This window comes from Phyllostomus hastatus, unplaced genomic scaffold (genome assembly GCF_019186645.2).
Source record: "Phyllostomus hastatus isolate PE091 unplaced genomic scaffold, TTU_PhHast_1.1 phas_scaffold_93, whole genome shotgun sequence".
NCBI lineage: Eukaryota > Metazoa > Chordata > Mammalia > Chiroptera > Phyllostomidae > Phyllostomus > Phyllostomus hastatus.
Genome location: NW_025334042.1, coordinates 39,402,706 through 39,430,506, shown reverse-complemented (window position 1 = coordinate 39,430,506; position 27,801 = coordinate 39,402,706). Strand labels below are relative to the sequence as shown.

Genomic DNA, 27,801 nt, shown 5'->3' with positions numbered 1-27,801 from the left:
AAGTAACCACATTTCCCCTTTAGTAAGATAACTCTTAGGGCAGAAGAGGGGTACACTAGAAGCAGAGAGCAGAGAAAGAAGAACCTATGAGGAGACTCTTTTAATAGTCGAAGTGGGAGAAGAAGGCTTAAAATAGGGCAAGCACAATAAAAAACTAAAATAAGGAAACTAAGGAACACTTCTAAGTTGGCAGGACTTAGTAAATTGAATTAGGGGGAGGATATACTTTAAGAAATGCCTCCAGTTTTCTAAATGCCATGAATCTGGTATTTATAGAATAAAAATAGTATACCTGGTATACAATGGAGTTAAATGTGATTTTCTGGTTTGCTCAGCTCCAAAAGCTAAGAACAATATAATAGGTGAAGTATCCCAATGCCTTTATCCCAAGACCATGCCTTTACTAGACCATGCTAAAAGATGAGAAAGTAGGTGAGTGCTAACAGATTATAAAACTAGTCTTGCCAGCATTAGCCCATCATATTCCTTGAGGCTTTACAAGGGAAAGCAAATAATTCATAGAATAATTGCAGAAGACTACAATAACAATTCTTTTGAAGAAAGTTGTAGAATGCTTGTAGGAAACAATCACTCCCCCCACCACCACGCCCACCACCCCCCGCGACCAGCTCCAATACACTCACATTCCTAGCGTAAGTCCCTGTCGCTTTAGCATAAGTGAGGGAGAATCTGGGAGAGCTTTGCCTGTATCCCTAGAGTCAGGGACACAGGAACTGGAACCTCATTCAGCTGAAGGCAAGGAGATGTGGCTAGCTAGATGTTCTGACAGCAAGAGACGTCAGGTTGATATAAACCTTCAGAGTTTGCTGGTGGAAAAGGATAAGTGAGTTTCCCAAGTGCGTCATCTTAAGATGTCTAATTTTCCACGGGAACTTAGAGCAAGAATATCAGAGCAATTCATTTATTTTTAAGAACGTTCTACCCCGTGAGAACACTGGTCTGTCTTTAGACAATTTGCCAAGCCTTTTTCGGGGACCCATCTTCTGTAATTTCTGTTTGTCTTCTTTTTATCAAATCTACGAGGAAAAACTACATTCAGGTGTAGCAACTATCACACCAAGCCCTGCCATCAAAGTAACGCAGCTCAAGGCCAACAGGCGAAGTGACTAAATCTGAGCTGCTGGGCACCCGTAGGCCGGATTCGCGGGATCAGGGACCGGAAGCGACCGTCCCCAGCGACTTCTTTTCGGCAGTGGAAGCAACCTCCGTTGTTCCCCCAGAGTAGTCAGTGAACTCTTGGAAATCTGAGACCATGGAGGCAGCGCGCCCTCCCGCGACGGCGGGGAAGTTCGTGGTGGTCGGCGGCGGCATCGCGGGTGTCACTTGTGCGGAGCAGGTAGGGTGGGCGTGCGTGAGGCTCCGCCCCTTCCTCGACCCCGGAGGCCGTGGTGCTGGATGCTCCCTCCCCTTGTCCTTCTCTGTTCCCGTTGAGACGCTTTCTTTTCCCCGCTAGGTGTCTAGTCCCCCAACATTAGAGGTTGCGTGGCGGCCCTTGGTGCCGTCTTTATGACCCCGCAGTCTCCACCTGAGACGCGTAGCAGGGTGGAGGCGAGGGGAACTGGCCTGGTTCTACTACTGTCAGAGCAGACAGGAAGGCTTGTAACTACTAAGTACTTGGTCAGAAAACTAGTCCTCCTTGGTAATCAGATGATTGAATTCAGCTTCTATATAGGTGCCAAGGCCTTGGTGCGTCGTAACCCTTACACAAGTTTCCTGTACTTTGAACTACCAAGATAGACAATATTTCATCTCTAGCAATGTTTCGTAAAACAACCAGCAAAGTATGGAATGCAGCTAGGGAGTGGGTTTTTTTTTTTCCCTTATGAGTGGATAATCAGAACGTATATACATATATTTATATTAAAAAAGGACTAAATTATAGTAAACAATCGCTGAAGTCATAAGAAATGGCGCAAGAAATTCAAGAGTTTTAAACCTTTACCCTTTTAATTCTAATACATATTTTCCGTTTATTTACCAAGTAAACAACTATGATCCAGGCAGTGTTAAGGGCTGATTAGTTAAATATAGCAACATGGTACCTTCTTTTTTGGGATTCACAGCCTAGTGGAAGAGACGTGTAAATAAATCATTTCAGCAGCCCGTTTGCTGGCTTAGGGGTGCCTGTTTAGTTGGTAGGGAGTGAATTAGGGAAGAGATACTCTTTCAATATACTTTTTTTTTCTTTTTTTAAATTTTATTTTAATCATTGTTCAAGTACAGTTTTCTCCCTTTTACTCCCATTCCAGCCCACCTACCCAACCCTCCCCACTTTCCTCCCATTACCACCCTCCCCCTAGCTTTTGTCCATGTGTCCTTTAAATTTGTTCCTGTGAACCCTTCCCATTCTCCCCTGAAATTCCCTCCTCTCTCCCCTCTGGTCACTGTCAGTCTGTCCCCTATTTCAGTGTCTTTGGTTATATACTTTTATCTTAGTGTAGAACAATGAGTAAAAGTTCACCGCTTAGGCAAGAAAAGACAGACATTCCAAAGGGACGTAAGGCACCCTCTCAGTGGAGAAGCTTGGCATCATCTGGGAGCAGCAAAGCTTAAAGCACATGGTGCTTGGGGGAGGTGACCAGAGATGGCACGGGGAAGGTTCACAGAGACCAGATTATAAAGGATCTTGTAAATCATGCTAAGAATTTACCAGGAACTTACACATCATCAGATAATTTTGAGCAATGGGGTAATATGGTCAAATGAAAAAGTTTAAAAGATGATTAGTTATAAATTGTGGGACAGAGGCAGCTAATTCACACAAGACTGGAAGGGCAATTTAAAGGTGATTTTAGTAGAAGAAAGTTTTGAGGGCCTGGTCTGGCAAAGGAAACAGAAAGCAAGGAAGGGGTTTACAAAATATACAAAGGAAAGAAAGATGGGGAGAAGGATGATTATGTCAAATACTGTGGAAATTTTAAGGTGATGCTAAAAAAGAATCTGAGTTTTAAGGATGTATAGTTGAACTGAACATGTTCAGTTTTAATAGCAAAATAGGCACAGAAATAGAGATTGGTGGGGTTGAGGAACTGGAGTATGAGTTAGGAAAATGTTTTCAAGAAGTGTAAAGTGAGAAAGAGGTTTGTAGGGAGAGGAAAATAATGAAACAATAGCAAGTTAAACCACCAAATTTTGTTAAGGCTAATATTGAAGTGGCATGGTCTTCCCAGAGACTATATACTGGTCAGGCATGGAAGGGGCAGGACAGGAATACCAAAGCTCTTCGGGAAAGTGCTAAGATTCTAAGTGTTTATTATGAAGGTTTGCTGTAATTTCAGCAAATGAAAATATTTTACAATAAATATAAGTTGGTATACCTGTTAATCAGGAGGATTGTTTCTCCTTTCCCTCTGCATGATAACTTTAAATTGGCATATAAAGTAGTTTAAGTAAATACGGAATATCTCTTTATGTCACTTTTCTTGTTCAGACCTTTGTTAGTGTTTAATGTGAATGTATTACTCATTTTAAACAATACCAGAGCTGAACACTACTCATCACTACCCCATAAATATGAACAAGACTCAGGATTATAGAAACCTGTAGATGAGGAACGGTCAGTTTTTAGTTTCCTAAGTCAGTAACTCTATTAAAGTTGTATTATCCCTCTCTCATCCTCCATGCCATATATACTATTACTTAAAGTTATTTATCATATTTTTTTCCTACTTTTTAAAATAAGTTGGCGATTCAGTTTCCATCAGAAGAGATTCTCCTGGTAACAGCTTCTCCTGTTATTAAAGCAGTTACAAATTTCAAGCAGGTAAGGACTTTTGCATAACTTTCTTAGTATTTTTAAAAATTGCAATAGCTTGCAAAGCAGGTAGTGTAGCTGTACTATTTTAATTGTTTTAAATGACAAATGTTCTATTGATACTTATTTTAAAATTATATCTCAAAGTTTAGAATCATTCAGATTGAATACTGAAAGCACCCAGAATGATATGAGTTCCTAGTCTTTTTTTTTCTCCCACTCTGAATTACTTTTCAGAAACTATTTTAGCTCTTGCTGGCATGGCTCAGTGGATTGGATAGGGACCTGTGAACCAAAGGGTCACGGTTCAATTCCCAGTCAGGCCACATGCCTGGATTGTGGGCCAGGTTCCCAGTAGGGGGTGACCACATACTGATGTTTCTCTCCCTCTCTTTCTCCTTCCCTTCCCCTCTCTGCAAAAAAATAAATAAATAAATAAAATCTTTTTTTTTTAAAGAAAATATGTTAAAATAAGATTCTTTTGGGAAAGATGCTATGAAACCTAAATATGAATGCAAATATATATGCATGTATACTTTTATTATAAATATCTGTATGTGTGCATGTGTATTTACAAGTCAGAAGTGCTTCTGAGACAAGCTTAGAGTTGTAGATAATTAATGTTTCAGATACGTAATAAGCATCTGAGAATACTTTGTAGTTCCATGAATTTATATTATACATTATAACATAATAGGAGTCTAAGATCATTTTGGTCATAATGGAATAGAACAGTGGTCTCCAAACATTTTTGATCCTGTACCTCATTCACCTGTTAAAAAGTTTTGAGTTCATGCCTTGGCTGGTATAGCTCAGTGGATTGAGCACCGGCTGCAAACCAAAGGGTTGCCTGTTCGATTCCCAGTCAGGGCACATGCCTGGGTTGCAGGCCAGGTCCCTAGTGGGGGCCACATGAGAGCCAACCACATAGGATGTTTCTCTTCCTCCTTCCCTTCCCCTCTCTCTAAAAATAAATTTTTAAAAATTTTTTTTAAAGTTTTGAGTTCATATTCTAATACATGTATATATACATGTACATTCATACATATGTAAATAAAAGGATGGAATAAATTGGGGAAACACTAAAATGGTGAAAGTTTATAAACATCACTGAGGGATTTAATAAATTACTAAGATGTTATTTGCTCTTCTCACTATATTGTCATTTGCACTGATGTTAGCCAAACAATGGTGGCTAAGCTGTACTAGTGGTCATTGTATTCTTCACTGCCACATAGTCCATTTTAAAAAAGCCAGTAGAAAGTTAATTTTATTGAATCTTGACTCTTAAGTTCACGTCTTGTTACCATTCTGTATGATGAACTGGGATGGATGTGTAAAGCACTCTGCATGCAGGAGTACAGTGTTACTTAAGGAAAAGCAGTTGTGCAGTTGCTGAGTTGCAAGATGAACTAGCTGCTTGTTATGATGGAACATCAGCTTGAAAGAACGATTGAGAAATTGTGGTCATTCATATTTGGAAAATGAATGGAGTGCACCTGTCACTTCAAGGAAATATTTGTTGGCATTAGGACAAAACTAGAGCTTTCAAGCAAAAATTGGAAATTTGAAAAACTCGTTCTTCACTGTGACCTTACAGCACCTAAAAACATTTCTGATGAGATTGTTGGTGATGGTAATGACTGTGATATTTTGTATTGTATTACTATGAAAGGAGTCGATAATTGAACTATCTCCATAACATAGCAAAACAATATTATGCACATGATAGTGTATGATGTTGCAAGATCCATTCAAGGTGCAGGATAGACCAATGGATTTCACAATAACAGACAACAAAAAATTCTTTCATATGGTTTCAGATTCTACATTGCATGTCAACTTCAGAAACTACTACCTGTTGAGTTTTATTATCTGAAAGGGCTGTATATTTATGAGGCCAGACAGCATGTTTTAACAGTTTGAATGCAGAAGTAGATATGCAGCTATCAGTTCTGTTAAGTGAGACATTAAAAAAATTTACAAAAATGTAAAACACTGCCATTCTTCTCACCTAATTTGTTTTGTTTCGGAAAAAGTAGTTCTTTTTCATTGAGTATATTATAATCTGTTTAACATGTATTGGATTTATTGTTACTTTTGAGTGAACTGAGTAATATTTAAACTTTTTCTCAGCTTTAATTTCTAATGCAGCAAACATTGCTAGGTATAAGTCAAACAAACAAAAGCCCATTAGGGTGCTCAGTCACTTGTAAGAGTGTAAAGGAGTTACAAGACTAAGAAGTTGAGAACTGTTATGGCCACGTAGTAGGGTTTCCACGCAAAGTATAAGGAGCAACTGAGGTCACATACACCAATCTGCAAGCTGTGTGGCTTCTATAGCAAACTGGGTGTAGGACTAGAAAACAAGGCAGTTTGATCTATGGTTGGAAGTTTTTAGGGTAATTAATGGTTAAAGATAACAGAGGAAGGAAATAAAGGGTTTGGGCAAAAGATGGAATGATCCACAGTAGAGTCTTAGCAGGATAGGAGGGAAAGTGATTTTGGAAAATAGAAGAATCCAAAGACTAGATCATTTTGTGTTATGAATGTGAAATGAGTAGTGTGTAAAAAGAAATGGATTGTTTTATTATTTAAAACTCTGGGAAGAAAACTGCTTTTAAATACACATTTTTATCTCCTTGATCTAACACAGGTTTCTAAAGTATTGGAGGAATTTGATGTTGAAGAACAACCAAGTAGCATGCTAGAAAACCGCTTCCCAAACATTAAGGTTATAGAATCTGAAGTAAAGCAACTGAAGAGTGAAGAACATGTGAGAGAGTTGTTTCCTTAATGACATTTTCCTTTGTTAAATCACGATGAGTTTCGCCTGACTTCCTTTGACCCCACCTGTACCACCATCAAAAGTTTCTAGCAAGTAAATTTTAGTGACACTAATTTCCATTATTAGAATAATGTACACTTTTTTTGTGAGTTTATTTTGATTGTTTAGTTTTGGCATTTTAGGTTTTACATTTCAGACTATCATGAACATTTTCTATAGCGTCCACTGTTTTCTGGGCACTACATTCAGTGCTGGGGCACAATAACATCGTAGTAAGCAATAATAGAAGGAGTCTGCTCCCAGGATCTCTGTGTCGTAGGGAATATAGACGGCATAGGTATAATTGCATGGACATGTGAAAAGCACCATCACTGAAATACTATCAAAGCTCTGATAATAGATATTTAGGAAGACTTCACAGATTGAGTAATATTTGAGCTGTGTTTTAAAATACAGGTGAGCCCTGACTGGTATGGCTCAGTTGGTTGAGCATCATCCTCCAAAGCAAAAAGTCACTAGTTGATTCCCAGCCAGGGCTCACAATGCCTGTCTTGCGGACCTGGTCCTCAGTTTCGGCACATGTGAGAGGCAATCGATCAATGTCTCTCTCACACATTGATGTCTCTTTCCCTCTCTTTCTCCCTTCCTATTCTCTAAAAATAATATCTTTCAAAAATAAAATGCAAGCAAATTAAGAGTTCTCCAGATGGAGAAGGGCATTCCAGGAAGAGGAGACTCTATGTTCAAAGATCCAAAGAAAGGAAAAGGGGCATGTGGAACAGTGAGGTTGTCAATGCGATAAATAAAGGGCTTTTTATGTCATGCTAAGAAGTTGAGTTCCCTTATAATCAGTGGAGAAATAGTAGAGAGGTTTTAAGTGGAGGCAGGGATGATAAAATAAATGTTCTTTTAGGAAAGTACATCTGACAGCATTGTCAAGGATGAACTGGGGTGCAGTGAGTGGCTATGGCCAACAACCAAATGAGGTGTTTGTTGCAATAGTCCAAATGATAATAAGGCCCAAACTAAGACAGTCTCAGGAATGAGGCCATCTCAGAGAAGGATGTTATCAGATGAGTAACAGTATCCTCAATTGAGCTTTAGACAAGATGTGAAGACATCTCCTTTAGACAAGGAGTTCGTATTTTCTCTATTAACAACTGTAATTTATGAATTTGTCCTTAGGAATAAAGCACCTGTACACATTTGAAACAAATAATTTGCCAGGAAAACAATTTAGAAAAAGTACTGAGTTTTGAGAAAATCTGAATCAAAAACACCAGAGTAACTTCTTAATACTTATACTGGTAGTACATATTCAGTATATGTTTTATATATATATCTCATCCGTGTCAATTAGTTTGTAAATTGAGGTAGGGTTAAAAGTGTACTAATGAACTGGGAGGGAACTTAGACTTTCGAATGAATCAGAGTGCCACCCATTACCATGTTTGATTATTGGTTTTATGTATTTGTTACACAGCTGAAGCGTCCACATGGGTGACAAATGTCTCAATAGGTAGCGAGTGCTGTGTTATGATTTCCCAAGTTTTGTAATTCCAAACACATTGCACAGGTGTTCACTCCTGACCATTCCAACAAAGTCCAGCATCTCTCATGTATATCTGCTTCCTAAATGCCACTACTTCTCTGTAGATTTTCATTCAATATTAAGGAACAGAAACAATGGCCCCTAATATGTTTTAGACTCATTGATGTTTTTAAAAATATAAATATCTTTAAAGCCAGTACATGCTAGGATTTAAGTCTGACATGTTTGTCACTTAGGTTAAAATACCCTCAAAGAGCATGGGGTTTGCTGGTAAAGTGATTGCTGTTTGGACTTAAGAATATCAATACTTTTTTTAGCACTTCTAATTTTTTTAGATTAAGAAGACATATTATATCCTCTTCTACCACACACTAGTTACTCCCCTGTACATACCCCTGTACACGTAGCAGAAGTTAAGGTACTACACAGTTAGAATCACTAGATCTTCTTACAGTAACTTCCACTGAGATAAGAAATTTAAGATTTCTAAAATGTTTAACTTTTAATCGTTCAACATTTCTTTCCAAACATCATGAGTATCCCTAAGTTTTATGCAAAGTTTTGTGTGAATATGCCTTTTCTTCCATTGGAGAAAGATTCGTTTTCATCAGAATCTCAAAATAATTCATGGCCCTAAAATGATTAAAAATTGCTGGATTGAAGACTGTATTCTAATGCTTACTTAGCTTTGCATTTGCTATAACAAAGTATTGAGTGCCACCAAGAGGCAACCTTAATATATTTTTTGCATTTGTGTTTTCAAATGTCTAATTTAAAATTAAATTATACCCACGTATAAATGCTTCCCTTCTCCCCTTCATTGTTTTGTTTTTACAGTGCATTTTAACCGAAGATGGCAGTCAGCATGTATATAAGAAACTCTGTCTTTGTGCTGGAGCTAAACCAAAGTTGATATGTGAAGGAAACCCTTATGTATTAGGAATTCGTGATACAGATAGTGCTCAGGTAATACTTTAGGTTGGGTCATGGGGAAAAAGCACAAAGATTTTTTTCTCAGATGTCTTTTTCTACATTTGAATGAAAAGTGTTCCACTTACAATGTTAATTCCTAAACTGCAGGCGCAGAAGGGAGGTTTCTTGTTTCATGACCTGCAAGCCAGAAAGTAGTTATAATGTTCTATTACTGCCAGTTTCAGTTTGTTTTTATTTGTTAATTTATCTTGTTTTCTATTCATGCTGATATTCTGTGTTCCTTCTGTCATTCCATGTCCCAAATTTCATGACCATGCTGAAAGGCACAGCTTACCACTGAGCACACACTGAGCACACACTTTACTCTACTGTGATTGGGAGCATGTGATTTGTAACCTAAATAATGTAACGATCTTCTCCCAAAAGGCAAATCACATCTAAAACTTACTGAATTTACTGCTCAGCAAAGAAAATAATATTCAGAAGATCTTTGTGGTACAAAATCATTACAGTCCTAAAACAGAAAAAGTCACTTGTTTTATTGTTCTCTCCAAGAATAGTGACAACTGTCGCAACAAGGGGAAACTCTGTCCGTGGAACCTTATACACTTCCTTTGATAATGTGTTTCAGTGTTTGATTACCCTTATTGCCAAATAGCTCTTCCTGGTTTCAAGTCACAATACTCTGTCTTACCTCAAGCTCCTTGTTGTTCTGTCCCAGGAGGTGGTAATTTTACACTTATGTAACAATGTTTTATATTCTTGAAAATTGATAGTTTACTTTCAGCTTATTCTTAATAATTTGGAATTTAGAGAAAACTAGAACTTGATTATTTTCTTGTCAACACTTTAGGTATTATCGAAGATTGCATCATAACTATGTTCCAGCAAGGCCCTCTACATGCATAAACTCATTGAATCCTTGTAATAATCCGGTGTGACAGTCATCATTCCCACTCTACAAATAGGAAATTAAAATAGATTAATTTATCTATAGGAAGGTGATTATTAAGATTATCAGATGTGCAGTTTAAACTCGTGGCATTCATCTCCATGTCCAGTGCTCTGTTATCTACTGCCTTCAATGAAGTACATACTAAAATTAACTTAAGGGTTTTTTTCTTATAGAATTTTTAGGAAGTCAATTTCAGTATTTATTGATTATTACAGTAAGTTTTGAGGTCAATTTCATAGAAATGGTAACAACGTAGTAAGAGGAAGAATTTAGCTACTGAGATGTCATCCTGAAGCAATGGTACTGTTCTCTACGTTTGAAAGTCTCCTAGGAGTGACCACTGGCTTTTCTTCACATTCACTGTGATCTTTTTAGGGAGGGTGATGGTACCAATTAGCTGCCTTATACTGGTAATAACACTTTTTCAAATAAATGTTAGACATTATTATGTGTGTGCTATTCCTAATGGCTCTATCTATGTCTTCTTACTTAATGCTTACAGAAACCTGAGATAATAGTCATTCTTGTTTTCATTTGTAGTTGAATCTGAGGCACAAGAGGTTAAGCAACGTACTCACGGTCCTTCAGTTAGTGACTGCTAAAACCAGGGACTCTCGAGTTTGTGCTCCTAAGCGCCATGCTGGTATGCCTCTCATTCCTGCACATTTTAAGTGCTGAGTGACTGCAGGGAGTATCGACTGAGGGACAAGAAGAAAAGGAAGAACCCTGTATCTAGGATATAGATCAGTGTTATGTTAGTACACTGATTTGGCCAAATGGTTGGGAATATAGTAAACGAAAGAGAGTGCCTCTTGCTGAGGTTCTGAAGTAGTACTCTAAATGTAATGACGTAAAACAAGGAAAATCAGAAGAGGTGTTGCTGTAGAGGCAGTTTAGGGTGAAACATAGGGGGAGAGCGTTTGTGATATTAATTGGAGGGTGCATCCTAGCAGAGTAGGGAAGTGAGATTTATTATCAGTGAAGCCTCTTGCTTCTGGTATTGCCCACTGTACAAAACACTGTCATTTTGTTTTTAATACAGGAATTTCAGAAACAGCTTACTAAAGCTAAAAGAATAATGATCATAGGGAATGGTGGTATCGCGCTTGAATTAGCGTAAGTATGTATCTTTATGAACTGCTCTGTGATCCATGTGATTATTGGTAGACTAGAAAAGATCTTGTTATCCTGAAAATCAAAGATAAATATGTTTTTCATACATTTTCAAGAATGAAAATCCACTTAATTTTTTTAGCTTTCATAGACATGATAGTGGCAAAAATGTCATTGTAAAACATGAGTTTAAGGAGTGCTTTAGGTCTCAGAGGGTCATCAACTGATGAGTGGCTAGATTTGACCCACATGTTTTATAAGCATGTATTATACTACAAAACAATTTTGAGTGTGTACACCTTTACAGATTCTAGTTATAATCTCCATCACTTTTTATTGCTTAAACCCATCCTGTTTCACTCAGTTATGTTACATGTCTGATCCATGAACTCCAAAGGATTTGTGACTCCTGTTTCAGGATTTGTGGTACTCCCAGATCCTAGTTTTAGGAAGTTTGGGAAGTGTGAACACATTATTGAATATAAAATATTACCGTCTTAAGATGATATTTCAAGTAAAAAATCATTGAAGAATATCTTGCTACACTCTCTAGAGCACTGATTTACTTTCTTTGTGATTTTATCTTCCAGTAAATGTCTGGCATGGAATAATCTGGATATTTTTCAGGGCAGAAAGTTGGGTCCAATTACAGAGGACAAATCTGTGTTGAAATAAGGAATCTGCTACAACCCTGTCTTTGCTCCATTTCATCCATTCCAACTCTCAGACTAGGTGTTTGCGCCCCTTTTTTAGAGGATGATGAATCCCATTGGAAGCCTGTAAGAATTCTTCAGTTGGCTGAGTACTAGGAATGGCAGTCATTCTTATAATGAAGTTTATGGCATTGCACACAGAAATGCAGAGAAAACACTAGGGTATCAAAACCAGACTGGGCCAAAATGGAGGAGGCAGAGATTTACTGAAAGAGGGGCTTCAAATCCTTGTGTGTACATGATAGATTTTCTCCATCAGCTATCACCGAAAGTATAGTTAGTGCAATTCTTATTATTGACAGTGAAACGCTTTTTTACATTAAAAAGTGTTCAGTCTCACAACATTTAATCCTATTCCTTCTGTAATATGCTTAAGTACATAAAATATCTGTTACCAAAGAAGTCAGTTGTTCTCAGTATGGTAGCTTTGTACCATCCATCCATCCATTATTGATTATGCCATAACCAGATAAAGCATTTCTCACTCTTGGGAACCCTGTGGGACATTAAATAGTAACTATGTTGTAGAAACTGAAAATTTTACTTGATGTCCGGTATACATATTTGTCATTTATATGTTCTTTCAGTAAACTGGTTAAATTGCTTTTATTATTTATTCTGCTTTAACTTGTATCCTGAGAGAGTGTTACATTCCTCCTTATAATCATTCTTCAAGTCTGCCTTAAAATATTTACTTAGGAGAGAATTCTTATTTTCCGGTACAAAGATTTCTATTCAGATTTTTGAAATTGCTCTATATAATTTTAATATTCCTTTCAGGTATGAAATTGAAGGCTGTGAAGTAATTTGGGCCATTAAAGATAAAGCAATTGGAAATACTTTCTTCGATGCAGGAGCAGCTGAATTCTTGACCTCAAAGCTCATTGCTGAAAAACCAGAGGCTAAAATTGCACATAAAAGAACCAGGTATACAATTGAAGGTAAATATAGCATCTAGCTCTTTAGTTCACAGATAAAAAAAAATTAACCATATAAAAAGACCGTAAGAAAATTGAGCAAAATATATTTGGGAACTAGAAATGTAGGTAATATTTATCTGTATATCTTTATGTGACTTTTTAGACTTTCTAAAATATATATATTTTATGAAAAATATGTATAATTAAAACTGAAAATTTAAAGTGAATTAAATAAATCAGTCCATCTACATCTTTGTAAACAAACGCTGCAATTAGACAACACCACCTAAAGTAATTTTATAAAAAACTTAATGTGTTTAAAAACAAATACAAGCTTTACAGTTTTTTAGTTTAAAGAGGCTTTTTTTTTTAACTTGTGGCTTATAAAATTCAAGAACTTTGTAAGTTTTGGGCATCCTAAAAATTGACAAAATTTTCAAAATTTGATGGCTAATAGTCTAACCTATTATCCCCAATTAGCCTTCATCCCCAAAATGCTGTATTTATACTAAATACCCAATTGAAAGATTATTTTATAGCTGTGCACTACAAAATAGTAAAATAATGGATAAAGTGATGAATACAGATGACTTTGTTTAATCATTCTGTATATCCTTATGTATAGGAATCACTATATTGCTAAAAGCTGCAGAACACAGCATAATTCTCTGCCTGGCAACTTTTAATATCATATGAATTTTGAATTGAGTTTCTCTCTTCAGGAAGGAAAAAGGAAGCAGAAACCAAAACTAATGTTGGTCATATAGGCAGTGCCTTGGGACCTGATTGGCATGAAGGCTTGAATCTTAAAGGAACAAAAGAGGTATGTTTGCATATACTGATTAAACATGTCTAAGTGCAACTGTAAACTCAGGAACCATTTGTTGAAGACCAGTAACAAATATGTAGTCAAAGAATTGCTAGATCACTTTATTTAGAATCCATAGTGCTAAGAAAGGACATGGCCCACACATGTCTACCAAAGACAGATGAATATTAAGTTCATCTGACTCTCAGCCGTCTTTTTAACTCCCCAGGACAGAAATTTCTATATACAGACACATTGAATACACCTGTGCTATTTTATCTTAATCTTTTTCTCAAAGGTCACTTGAGATGCATTACAGTATTTTAAAGGTTAATAGGTGGATTCTAAATAAAATATACATTTACTATTTTAATTGGATAAGCAGATGACTGACTTTTACTCATTCTATACCCTAGATATTTTATTTTTAAAATAGTTGTTAAAAGGCTGTGATATTTAATGATTATAAGAAGCATACATGCGTCTTTATTACTGTGCATGATTTCTTTTCAGCCATGTGTAGGTTGAAGAAGGGTAGGCTTCATGGTGTGTGTACTTTTTGTGATGGAAATTATGCAAAATCATTTCTTCCTGTACCTTCTGGTCCTGAGGTTAATAATGTAGTATTTTAAGGTTCTGGAATATAACAATAAGTTGGCATCGACCTGCCCTCAAGAGGTTTTTATAGTCTATAATGGTTGTAATTTTTAAAAAATGTACATGTAATTATCAATGAGACTTATACTGAAAAGTACACCCTTGATGTTACCTGCCAATTTAACTACTAGATTTCTTCAGTACCAAATAGATTTTTGTTCATTCCTTTTACATACAGAAACTCACAGGCTTACTTTTGATCATCCAGTGTGTTTTCATTTATATTGTAAGAATTATTTTTCCTATGTTTCTGTAAGTATATTATAAATATTTTCTTCATTATCAGTGACCCATGTCATTCTTTCTGGAAGTATTATGGTGACCAGTATTTCTTTGTTTTAGTTTTCTCATAAGATTCACATTGAAACTATGTGTGAAGTTAAGAAAATCTACCTTCAGAAAGAATTTAGATTTTCTCAGAAGTCCTTGAATTTCCCAAGAGACCATCATAATCAGTCAGTTACAACTGATAAAGGTAAGTAATAAAATTAAAAGATATTTAACCACTTATTTAAAGTGTTCTTAAGTTAAATAAGTCAGTCAGTGAAAGACAAATACCATATGATCTCACATATAAGTAGAACTTAGTCAACAAAACACAAATAAGCAAAATAGAACCAGAGATTTAAACAACAAACCTACAGTGGCCAGAGGAGAGGGGGGAGGAGGATAACAGGGGAAGGAAGGGGAAGGGGCAAGCCAAGGCACACGAATCGAGGGCTCATGGGCCTGGACAGTGGGGGAGGATTGACTGTGGGAGTTGGGGGGATGGTGCAGGGGAGAGCAATGGGGAAAGGGGTGGGACAACTGTAACCGAACAACAAAAACAATAATTTATAAAACTATTACAGATTTACATTTACTTGGTTAGAATTTGTTTTTAAATTTGAAGGAATGTTTAGAATGCCATAGTTTTGTAATCATACCCAAAACAAGGAGATGATGGTAATTACATTAAATCCTGTTTTAGCAAATATGCCTTAGACAAATTATTAAGGGATCTTGTTTTAAAGTCATCTCCTGCCTTCATTTTTCTGTTCTAGTCATTATGCTGTGGACTGTTGATGGTGGTTATATTTGAGGATTTAAAAGTCTTTTTTTTTTTTAGAGATATGGCCTGTATATGTGGAACTGACCAACGAAAAGATATATGGCTGTGATTTCATTGTCAGTGCTACAGGAGTTACACCAAATGTAGAACCTTTTCTCTGTGGCAACAAGGTAAGGTGAAATATTTTGTCCCACTATGCATATTTTGAAAGTATTATTAAGATCTCTAATTCTCAAGCATGGATAATTGTTCATTGTGTTAGTATAAAACTGTAATAATATGACTTAAAACAATTTAGTTTATATTCGTGCCTTGATTTACAATGTTTTTACACATCAATATTTAAGTTTTTAGCAGTTAACATCCCAATGTAAGTGTCATTATTAATAGGACATAATGTATAACTTATCTAAATATTGATGAGACTGATACCTCCTATCAGTTCTTAAGTGGTATTTTAGAAAAACCATCTTGTAATTTTTGCTTTTAAGCATTTAAAGCTTACAAAAACTAAGAAATGTTCTTATAAGTAGGTTAGTTGCATGGTTATTGGATATTTTTGATGTTTCAATTCTAAGAATTCTATGAGTTGTGTCTTATTAGGAACTTGATTCCCTGGAAATTCAACTTAGCTGCCTCAACTTCGCAACTATTTTTCAGTTTCTCATTAAAGATCAGCAAATCATGATGTAAATTTTTAATTGTTCTTTTACTTTAGAATGAAAAAGTCATGTTTCATTTTCTTAACCACGTGTGCTTATGAGGAACATTGTCTAGTTTGCCCTAGGAGAAGATGGGGGCCTGAAAGTGGACGACCACATGCGCACATCCCTCCCTGACGTCTACGCTGCAGGCGACATCTGCTCCGCATCCTGGCAACCCAGCCCGTTCTGGCAGCAGGTGAGCCGCACGCACGGGCACGTTTGCATCACGTTCTGTTTGAAAACAAAGCAGTTGCTACCATCAAATCCAACTTTCTGGTTTTCTAACCTTTCTACTTTAAATAGGAAGTGATTATAGAGTTTTTCATGGCATTAAAAAAATAATTATTTCCCTTTTGGTAAGTTACAATTACAGTGACAGAATTAGATTGGTTATCTTCTAACTTAAAAAGTTATCGGCTATTACTTTCTTTTTCATTCTGAGATGCTTATGAGCATTGTTCTATGGAACCTTCTGTGATGATGGAAATGTCCTGTATTTCTGCATTGTCCAGTCAGGTAGCCATTGGCCTCATGTGTCTGTTGAGCACTTGAAATGCAGCTAATGTGACTGAGGAACTGAGTTTTATTTACTTTTAATTAATTTAAATAGCTACATATGGCTAGTGGCTACCATATTGTATAGCACAGCTTTAGATTTAAGAAACAACAGTTACAGAGATTGTAAGCTATATAGGTAAAGCATTCTTTTCCTGATGACCCTGTTCTGTCCCTGTGGAAATTACTGTTGGAAAAAAGTTCTGATAGTGAACAGCCTTCCTCAGTCTTTAGCCTAGCAGCTGCTTCCAGCTGGATCTAAACTTCCTCCAGCCCACAGTGTTGCCTGCCTCCTACAGGTGGAACAGAAGTACTAGAAGAAGGTACTCAGACAATGGCTATAGGTGAGGTTGTCTCAGTAGAGACATAGGTAGATATTAGAGGTAAAAGAACCAGGCAGCATCTTTCTTGGTGAAAGACCAGCTCTACAGGTAGTGATATTATCCACTCATATTAAGTATGGAATATGAAATAGTGGAAGAGCTAGCTTTTCAGGTGGCAGCCTTATTGTTTTGTGGGTGTTTTTTAATGTACAAAGAAATAATAATAACTAAACAGTGCTTTCAGCCTGTTTCTAAAATGCTTCAAACAGCTTGTTTCCAGCTTTCTTTACAGTCATCCTATGTCATTTTTGTGACATATCCATCACAAACTCTCAGTTAGAAATTGGAGTTTGTGGGATTTTAAAAATATTTTAAACCCTCTAGGGTAAATTATATCTTCAGTGTACATCATACTCTGATACAGGAAAGAAATACCCCAAAATAAACAGGTTTTTCCTGTTTTGAGTCAGTTCAATAGATGCCATGTCTGAGTTTGCAGAAGCATTAAGTACTACTAATGTGTTTTACATAGTTCCAGATGCAAACTCTAGGGACTTGGAAGCTGAAATACATCACTTAAGTGATAGTCTAGCAGTATTATAATATTGTAGGCCGCTTCCCTCAGCCATTCTCTAGTTTTATCCTGCTTCGTTTACTCTGCTACCTATCTACCACAGACTGCCTCGTACTTCATTAAACCGCACTTGTTTACAGGGAGGAGCCAAGTATAAATATAAATATAAGTATCTCACTTTTATCAGAAATGCTTGAAGCTTAAATCCAAGATTGTATAGTATTTTTGCACACAAAAAGATAGCATTAGTTACACAAACACATAGGGGTAAAAGGAAACTAATTGCTTATTATAGGCTCTTCTATTTAATTTTTCCAGTAGTCATGGAGGAGGTGGTGTATGTTTATGTTTCAAGTGAAGGAACTGAGGCTCAGAAAAGTGAAGTATGTAGGAGAGTTGATACGGAAATCCACTGACTTCCAAGGCCAGTGTTCTGTTATACCAGGGAATCCCAAGACTTTGTAGCAATACAGTAACAGAATACAGAAATTAATACTGTTGTAGAGAAGAATTTAAATGAGTTCCCAGGATCAGTTACTGAAATCTGATACGATATCTTGGAGCTGGGCACCAAGTGATATATCTATCTGACCCTTGAGGTTAGATTACATGGTAGGCCTTAACTATCCAGCACCTACAAATGAGGACTAGGAGAAAAAGATTTTTAGTGATAATTTGGCATCTCTGTTAATGCTGATGAGAAATTTACTCTGAAGTTGAGACTGGTTAATTAAAATGTAATTCTCACCTGATGTAACCTGAAATATTTTAGTAAGTTTTAATAGCAATTTTATTAAAACATAAAAGCTGGCGTCATCTTTTAATTTAGAGGCAGTGATTTAGACAGAATTATGGAAAACTGATCCAACCAGCCATCTAACCAATCTCAAGGACTGTCAAACACTAGACCCCTTTAAGGAATGTTACAAGGTTCAGGTGATAACATTTTTCGAGTAATATAATGTAAAATTATCCTGCATAATATTTTTTTATTTCAGATGAGGCTGTGGACCCAGGCTAGACAGATGGGATGGTATGCAGCAAAGTGCATGGCGGCAGCTACTTCAGGAGACTCTATTGACATGGATTTCAGCTTCGAACTTTTTGCTCATGTAACAAAGTTTTTTAACTATAAGGTAAGATAGATAAGCAAATTAGTGCCTTTTTCTGCTTGTTAGTCTTATAACTAATTATTCTCATCTAGTCTTACTTGAATAAAAGTTCATATAGTTTTAATCATTTTACAAAAAATGAAATGTTTTCTGATTTTATGCAAATCAATACTTGGTATTAATGCTTTTTAATTCCTAACTATCTGACAACCATTACCTACCTTCCCACACTATAACTATTTTATACTTTAGGAGGACTGTTCCCTGTTGGTGCATTTCTGATTTTTATATGAGATTCATTATTTCTTTGTAAGGGGAACTAATAGGTAGCTATCATACTCATGAATAAACAAGTGGTTTCCCATTTATGTTAATCTACTGTACATTAGTCGGAGGCAAGATTTTTGTTCCTGTTTTACTGATAAGGAGAAACACACACATACAAACACATACACAAGGTCCAGGGAGAATAAATAATTTACACATGAAAGATCTAACTCAGTTCCTTATTAAATCTTTAAATCATGTACCATCTGTAGAATAAATGAATACTACTGAAATTTTTCTTTGGAACCCACCCCAATGACACTTTTAGCTATAAAATTTTGTGAGTAGATTTTTCTGCTGACCATTCCAACATAATACGGAATAATTGCCTATTATGTTTCCTTTTTGGCATTCACTAAAATAACTTTTTTATCCCTGTATATTAATAGGTTGTACTACTTGGAAAATACAACGCACAGAGCTTGGGTTCAGACCATGAATTAATGCTGAGATGCACCAAAGGGCAAGAATACATCAAAGTTGTCATGCAGAATGGACGAATGATGGGAGCTGTATTAATTGGTGAAACCGATTTAGAAGAAACATTTGAAAACTTAATATTAAACCAGATGAATCTTTCATCATATGGAGAAGACCTACTGGATCCCAATATTGATATAGAAGATTATTTCGACTAAAAAAAGGGCATTTCGAGAATCGCATAAAGATTCAAATAAGACAAAATGTCAAGTCAATAAAGTAAGTGACTGCACTGATTTAATGATGACCACACTGAGGTTAAAAATACAGAAGTGACCATGATTTTAGTGGGAAAGTATTTAAAAATAAAATTCTAAAGATGAAGTCAATACAGGTAACATTTTTTTTCTAACACAAAATTGACTATTTATGTAAGAATTTTCAAGTTATTCATTTCTGTGTGTTAACCTGAGATGCCTCATGATTTATTTTGGAACAAATTTAGCTAGGCTGTTCCTACCCTAGGCTTGGCCTGGCTAGCAAACCAGAGCCATTCCTTGACTGTGAAATGTCAAAATAGGGCTGTCATTTCAAGCTTAGAGTTTTATTTTACTTAAGTAGAGAGCCACCTTACTTGCTAATCCTTGTATTGATACTTTATTCCATTCTATATTTGGATTCTACATCTCTTATAACCTGAAATCACTCACTTTTTGTGATGAGCATATGTAAAAATGTCAGTATAATAACATTGCTGTCAAAAGACAGTTATGTCAAAAGAAAAAAGTACAAGGCATAAAGAGTTTAAGATAGTTATGTAAATCTACTCTCCTAAGTATTTTACATTTAGTTTTACATTAAAATTTATTTTTCCCTCATTTCATACTGTACAGGATTCATGCTACTAAATTTTCAAAAGGTCTCAAATTCTCATGTCTTTAAATACTTTAGAGAGAAGTGTTTAAAGTATAGCTCCATGTGTATAAAATATTAATGAAAGTGTCAAACTTTTGATTAACTACAAAAATAATGGTGCATACATGCATAATACTGTTCTGTTCTTGGAAAATTTCGAAACACTCATCTCATGCATCATTGATTTTTCTTTTCTTAGCCCCTGTATTCTTAGACTCGGATTGCTGAAACATGTTGGCAGACTTCTTCCCGAAGTGATCCAAACTTTTTCCTTCCCTCTTTTTATCAGAGCCTTCAGAATGACAAGTCTGAGGTGATTCAGCCTACAAAACAATAACAAAGCAAACACTGATAAATATTCACCTATTCTGCTTTCTCATGAGATTAATAATCCCAATACTCCTTCTGTGTCAGTTAGCTCTTTAAGTATCCAGTGGTCTGGTTTTTTATCTTCAAATTTCTACTCCAATATGAGTCCCAACTTGAAGGGAAGGGCCTATGCCGTCAGGGAAACCCTAAAGAACATTGTAAGTGTCCTGAGACACGACCGTACGCAGCATGCTTCTGCAAGCTGGACAGTATTTAGTTCATAACTGCTCATCCACCTCTGCCGCAGAGGCAGGATTCTCAACCAACACTGATCCCAACCAAAGCCATGAGGGCAGGGCGCATCACAGAACTGGGCGTTAAGATGCAGGCTTCACACTCCAGAAGGTTAGAAACTCTCCCAGTCTCTATTCAAAGCCTAGTCTAAATCCTTCCACTTAATGTCTTCAACACCCAGATTCTAAGTAAAACACTGACTTAACCTCCTCTTATGTTCAACTGGACTTAGGAAAGTACTAGTTAAAGGGAAGCACCCACAGACTTTAATGTATTTTTAAAATGCTTGAAAGTTAAGTCAGTTACCTTGAAACAGGTCTGTGTGGACTTCTTTATTTGCATAGTAATAACATGTGCCTCATTGTTCAGAAGATTAGCTTTAGGTCCAATTTTCAAATATGAAATGGTAGCGTAAGCTGTAAAACTGTAGTCTTCTCTGCAGAAGATAAAGGCCACCAATCAGAAAGGTTTTGTGGAGTTACAGAAAACATACTGAAATATATAAAAATAAACTAAGTGCAATAATTTTAAGTAATACATTGATATGAAATAATGTAGGTTATACTATAAACACTCAATTTATAGAAACTGCTTTTTTTTTGACATACAGTCAATTATGATTGGAATATATTAGGTAAATTTTGTATAGTGTTTAAAGTTCAAATGAAACAACCACAAAACCATTTGTTTTGTTGTAGTTATAAAAATGAGAAACTGTCATAAAGATACATCATGTTTTGTGGAACATGTGGAACCAATTTTTGATTCTTGTGATTGAATAAACCGTCATTCTTATGGTACTGGTTTCCAGACATTTTACCATTTTATTTCTCTTAAGTGTTAACTGATCTCCTATTTATGGATCTACTGAGCTATAACTAATGCCTGTAAAATCTTAGTTTGCTTATTTCTAAAATTAAGATAATGAGAATGTCTATTCTCATTTCACAATGTTGCTAAGATTAAATGAGGTAATATATGTAAAAAGTGTAAAAAATATATATAAAGTATTCTATAATTATTATCGTTATTGGTGTATATCCAAATTACAGCTTTTATTCAAAGTAACCTTTTTGGAATTATAGATACTTATTCCACAAATACAAAAGAAAAATATAGTGAACTATTTTAAAAAATCATAAAGACAAAATGAAAGGGCAAGACGACATAGGTTTGTATATACTTAAGATACTGCTGTAGAAGAAAGTGCGCAATAATTTTCTCCAGGTCTTCACGAGGAAGTGCGGGAGGAGCAACAGCTGCTACCCTCAATTTTGCTGCTCCCTTTCCCATCCAAGAATCAATCAGTTTCAGTGGTGTAAGCTTTTCATTCATTTCCTCTGCCTGCTGCAGGATTTTGATTAGATCTCTGCAATAGGCTGTTACATTCTTTCTTTCAAATGCTGTAAGAAAAGAGGCATGGTTACAGGCAATTGGGATTTAGAAATTAGGGCAAAGATAGTCTATCCTAAGTGGTTAAACTGGTTTAAAAACAAGTCATCAATGTGAGCCACCCTAAACATTAATTTATTAATGTGATCTGAATAAAAACTAGGCTATTTCCCAAATCTCTAGCACTAAACTAAGTTGTAGGCTTTTTCAGACACTGCCATTTACAGTGATGCACAGAAATTAACCTGGTTATCAGAAGGCCTTTGGATATGCTCTAGGAACCAAAGAGTGTCTGCCAGACATGATGACGGCAGATGCTCCGAGATGAGTCAAGAGGAGAGTGCATCTATTCTGCATGTTTACCTGATGTGTGCTCACTAAGCAGTATTCTGAAACCTAGTACGGCTTCACAGCTACTCTTGATTTAGGACAAGAATGTACTGGACAGATATCCCCAGTTATTAATTGATTCTAGCACTCTATTTTATGTATCAGACTCTTGTTAATTTGGTCAGCAAAACAGTCTAATAAACTCATCAACAAGTAATTTTCTCTAGCTGCAAAGTTAAAATTGTAGTGACCTTCAGGCACCAAGGCATCAGAATTCAGAGAGGAACTGGTTAGTCCAGCTCCTCAATTGTAACTCACATATACAGGATGAAATCAAGTTAAAATACAATTCTAAATCACTGGCAAATTAGTGTCTTATGAGTAGTTAGCCATATCTGCATCAAAAAGGATTCACTATAATCTCTATTTTGCACAAAATTTATTTTTCTAGTCGGTTACTACAAACTATTAGAGATTATTACAAGGTAAATCTTTTCTTACATAAATAGCATTTGTATTCAGACAACTTAAACTTTTTCCCTTGTTTCTTAAGAATTTCATGTCCTCAGTAATAGCAACATAAATTATACACACACGACTCTTCCTTTTATTTGCCTTTGTCTCAAAACCATGTTGTTACTTTTTAATCTGGAAAATTCTATTCACACCTTGTTTAATCTTTTAAGTCTACTTTGGGGTCAAATCCTGCCCTCACGTAGCCCTACCCATATGTTAGCCTACACAGGTTTAAAAAACAATGAACTCACAAATGTCTTTACAGCAATTGTCGCACATTTTGTTACATGCTTCTGAGTTCCATACTTCATCAAAATGTTGAGCTATCAGTACCCGGCGACACCTGCCAACATGGATACAAGTTAAGTGATCTGATCAAGTTTTAAGAATCCCTATTTCCCTGGCTGGCATAGCTCAGTGGATTGAGCACGGGCTGCGAACCAAAGTGTCGCAGGTTCGATTCCCAGTGAGGGTACATGCCTGGGTTGCAGGCCATAACCCCCAGCAACCACACATTGATGTTTTTCTCTCTCTCTTGCTCCCTCCCTTCCCCCTCTAAAAATAAATAAATAAAATATTAAAAAAAAGAATACCTATTTCAAAATACAAGTTTACGTAATGTATTAGTTTCCTGTTGCTAGCATATTACCACGAACTTAGTGGTTTACGACAACACTAATTTAATATATTACATTTCTACAGGCTAGAAGTCCGGCGTGGGTCTCACTGGGTTAAAATCAAGGTGTCAGCAGGACTGTATTTCTTCTGGAGGCTCTAAAGGACAAAGCTGTTTCCTTGCCTTTTCCAGTTTCTAGAGACTGCCCGCCTTCCTCAGTTCATGGTCCCCTTTCCTCCATCTTTAAAATCAAGCACAGTCGGTTGAAAGTCTTCACATCATATCACCCTGACCACTACCCTCTTCTGCCTCCTTCCACATTTAAGGACCCTAGTGACTACACTGGACCCACCCAAATAATCCAAGCTAATCTCCCTATTTTAAGGTCAGCTGATTAGCAACCTTAACTTCATTTGTAGCCTTAATCCCCTTTTGCCATATAAGGTAATGTACTCACAGTTCCAGGGATTTGGATGTGGACATCTTTGGGGGACCACTGTCTGCCCACCACATAATTTTTTCTGTACATACTTGATAAACACAGCTTTTAAGAAGTCTGAGATTTATTTTGAGATTCAATATTTAACTATTTAAAAAAAGAATCTTCCTGGTAGCAGTTTCTTGTATTTTAAGTATCCATTTGAGTCTAACCCCCAAAATATGCCTCATGGGGGTCCACTGGGTATCTAAGAAAATTTTCATTTTCTCATTTCTTTAACTAGATTATTGTAGCATCTATAGGAAAGAAATACCATTTTCTGTCACTGTCTAGTTACCACTTGTTTCAAAATTTTTTAGTCATTTTTATGCAACTGGCAATAAAAATACAAAGATGACTAAGGCAGAAAAGTCATCAAGGAGCTATGGTATATGGTCTAACTAAATCCACCCTAAAGAGATTTAAATTTATTTCTTAAGGAGAAACTTGACCCTGCTCATCAACCCATCAGCTGGCAGGATGGTTAGTGTGTGTTACTGAGCCCAACTCCCAAAGCACCCCTCATACACCTGTACACAATTATTAAAGCTTGTGTAGCTATACACAAGCACCAGAGAAAAAAGGCTTGAACTACTTGTATCAAAGCCTTCAGTAAAATAGTTTTGGAGAATTATCTCTGAGACAGAATATCTTTTCTTGCATTAAGGCAGATCCTGCAGGTTCATGTGCTAGTTCTCACCCTCCAGACACCTACTCTTACATATTTACACTTGATGTTCTACTGATGTATTTACAGACTTTCCTAAGTACCCAGAGTAACACCATACACTTCCAAACTATGTTCGTCTTTAATTGACAACAGTTAAGAAGAGGCATGTGGCTTACTTGCTTATGTTCTGACAGTATGACACCATCTCATAAAGTTTCTGTTGTCCCACATTTTCCATCACCACCATTGAACTGACTCTGAATATGTCTCCAAAGCCATAATATAAAATACAGTCTGCTTTCATGTCATCTCGACCTGTAGTATGAAAGATCTTAAGATTGCAGAATTGTTTTTAAAAATTCAAAACAAGCAAAAGTAATATATGTAAAATCAGCTAGCTCATCTAACAATTTTCAGATGGAAATGTGAAAGTTAACTTGTAACAACTGCCCTCAAATTAAAAAAAAAAAGACTAGAAGACTTATCAACAATCAGCTTTATTAAATAAAAAATATGTCCAGAAGTAGTCTACTTATTTAAGTTACAGAGTTGAAACCACTAATTAAAAATTCAGGAGGCAAAGATGGACATCAAATCTTTTTAGCAAACATAAAAAACAATTCAGACCTGGCTGGTGTGGCTCAGAGGACTGAGTGCTGGCCTATAACCAAAGGGTCACCAGTTCCATTCCCAGTCAGGGCACATGCCTGGGTTGCAGGCCAGGTCCCCAGTAAGGGGTACACAAAAGGCAACCACACATTGATATTTCTTTCCCTCTCTCTCCTTCCCTTCCCCTCTCTCTAGAAATAAATAAAACCTTAAAAAAATTCAAAACATTCTAATAGAAAGTCAATGAAATATCTCTATAGGCAATTTAAGTATAAAATTGTGAAAAAGACTTGTTTAAATTAAGTCTTAATAGTAGCCAATAAAGATGAGAAACATAGAATTATTGAATATCATATGTAGTATGCTTTCTGAAAAAAGCTTTTTTAAAAGTGGCTTCTGAATTTGCATTATACATACCTGCACGTCCACTCTCTTGGTAGTAATTTTCCATAGATTTACTCATTGAATGATGAATAACAAATCTCACATCTGGCTTATCAATTCCCATACCAAATGCAACCGTTGCTACCACTACCTAAAATGTTTCAACATTTTACATGTTAATTAAGTCAAGTTAAAATATTCTTAAAGGTGAATTACACTTCTATTAAAGATAGATACTTAACCTGAATTTCATTCGCTGACCATCTTCTATGAACCTTGGTCTTATCTTCTGGTTCCATGTTGGCATGGTATGCACCTGCACGAACTCCCAGTTTCTGTAAACTAGCTGTAACTTGCTCGGAATCCTTCTGAGAAAAGCAATATATGATTCCTGTAGTAAAATAAGTCCAATTGTTTTATATACACATATGTGTATATAAAATACTCCTGGAAGAGAATTTTTAACACTGAAGATAGCAATTAATACAATGCATGGGGAAGAACAATTTATGAAAATTTCAAGGCCCTGAACACAATTGACTTTTTGGTATAATTCACAATCTGCTTGCCAGGTTGATCTAAAGCAGAAGTGAGCCTTGAGCCACAGCTGCTGGAAGCCACTGCCTCTTTTCTCTCCAGCTTTATCTCTCCCACTGCGTGGTCTTTCTCAAACTGATGCCCACAGCTCCACAAGATGTTAGCAAGTGTGCAGTGCAAAAAGTCTCATGTGCATGAGTTTGGGGAGCATTGAACCAAGATAAACAAGCTTCTCTCTTTATTTGCAGGGCTGGTCAGAACAGATATACCTGTGACTCTCCAGGAGGGATAAATAGCTAGTTGCAGTCTTTTCCAAAATTATTTCACTCTGAAATTCCTTTTACCTGGGCTACCCATTCATATCTCCAAAAAAACTATAGAACAATTTTGAAATACTGCTTTTACACAAGTTCTTTTGCTTCAGTAACGCTTGTTCATTAATCTTGAAACACAGGTATATATATTCTCAACTCCACCCATACTTAACTCATTCAATGTGTTCTGTTTATTCCTGTTGTGTGCCCTTTACTATAATGGGCTGTCGTTTACATCCCTTTAGAACATCAGTGCTTAACCTTCTGTCTCTCATACATAGTGGATACTTATTGAATATGTGCTATTAAAAATTAACATTATGCCATTCAATCTATTGTTTATAGTAATTAAGTATAAATAAGCAAAAATAAATCAGTTTTATGACTCATAATCTGTACTAGCAAATGCCACACCCAGTGTCTAAGATTGCCAAATTCATCTTACCATAACACGTTCAAGTATCTTCTGCCATGCATTAATATTTTTTGTGCTAATCATTTATCAGTAATATGTTAGTGTAATATTAGTTACTTTTTGAAAGTTCTCCCTCAGTCTTCAAAGATGGTTAGTTATTTTATTACCTGATTGCCCTTTGTATCTTCCATTAATGATCTTTACAATATCTTCAATAAAATCTTCAGTGTTTGAGGGCTTTTGCCGCACCTAAGAAAAACTAACTTATTAAAAAGTAAATTAATGAGTACCATTCAAGTAGTCACTTACAGCTTTTCAAGGTGCCATTCTTTCACAAGCATTGTTTTCTTCTATTATTCTTTCACTCCCTCATCTGACTCACCCCACCACCTCCCAGCCTCTTTTCATCCTTATTTTTTAATTTACCAGAGATGAGAAGGCACTGAGGCAGTAACTAATTTATAAAGATGAAAACTTTATTTTCTGATGCTACTTTTATAAAAACATAAGCCAAGGCATAAATAACTATTCAATGAAAACTCAGAAAAATATTGTCTGTTCTTAAAAGGATTAAAAAGGAAGAAAAGCAATTGTTAAGTTATTTAACTGTTATTAAATTTTCAGTTACTTATCAAATATCTAAATGGGGGTATTAGCAAATCTCTAATGGCATATTAATTTTATATTATTTCATAATTAATTTAAATAGGGATGTCATTAGAATCCCTATGTCGATCTCCGC

The 27,801-nt window shown here is 36.0% G+C and overlaps 2 protein-coding genes across 2 annotated transcripts in view; one reads left to right on the top strand and one right to left on the bottom strand.

Annotated features, from left to right (window-relative positions):
* Positions 1 to 1,171: 1,171 nt before the first annotated feature.
* Positions 1,172 to 19,669, top strand: PYROXD1 (pyridine nucleotide-disulphide oxidoreductase domain 1). Its single transcript, XM_045829241.1, has 12 exons — positions 1,172 to 1,357; positions 3,704 to 3,784; positions 6,432 to 6,551; positions 8,953 to 9,081; positions 11,046 to 11,119; positions 12,610 to 12,770; positions 13,472 to 13,572; positions 14,557 to 14,689; positions 15,323 to 15,435; positions 16,043 to 16,165; positions 18,420 to 18,557; positions 19,250 to 19,669. The coding sequence occupies exons 1-12, from the start codon at positions 1,274 to 1,276 to the stop codon at positions 19,496 to 19,498; spliced, it is 1,506 nt and encodes a 501-aa protein (XP_045685197.1). The 5' UTR covers positions 1,172 to 1,273; the 3' UTR covers positions 19,499 to 19,669.
* Positions 19,560 to 27,801, bottom strand: part of RECQL (RecQ like helicase) — a 26,758-nt gene continuing 18,516 nt past the window's right edge. Inside the window, 9 exon segments of the mRNA XM_045829240.1 lie at positions 19,560 to 20,452; positions 20,454 to 20,518; positions 21,105 to 21,234; positions 21,982 to 22,201; positions 23,288 to 23,379; positions 24,977 to 25,115; positions 25,827 to 25,944; positions 26,036 to 26,184; positions 27,227 to 27,308. Coding sequence (XP_045685196.1) covers positions 20,299 to 20,452; positions 20,454 to 20,518; positions 21,105 to 21,234; positions 21,982 to 22,201; positions 23,288 to 23,379; positions 24,977 to 25,115; positions 25,827 to 25,944; positions 26,036 to 26,184; positions 27,227 to 27,308 — 1,149 coding nt within the window. The 3' untranslated portion in view covers positions 19,560 to 20,298.

Coding starts and splice junctions, on each gene's coding strand:
- PYROXD1 (XM_045829241.1), top strand. CDS start 1,274: ATGGAGGCAGCGCGCCCTCCCGCGACGGCGGGGAAGTTCGTGGTGGTC. Junction 3,785..6,431: donor CAGTTACAAATTTCAAGCAG/GTAAGGACTTTT, acceptor GATCTAACACAG/GTTTCTAAAGTATTGGAGGA. Junction 13,573..14,556: donor ATCTTAAAGGAACAAAAGAG/GTATGTTTGCAT, acceptor TCTTTGTTTTAG/TTTTCTCATAAGATTCACAT.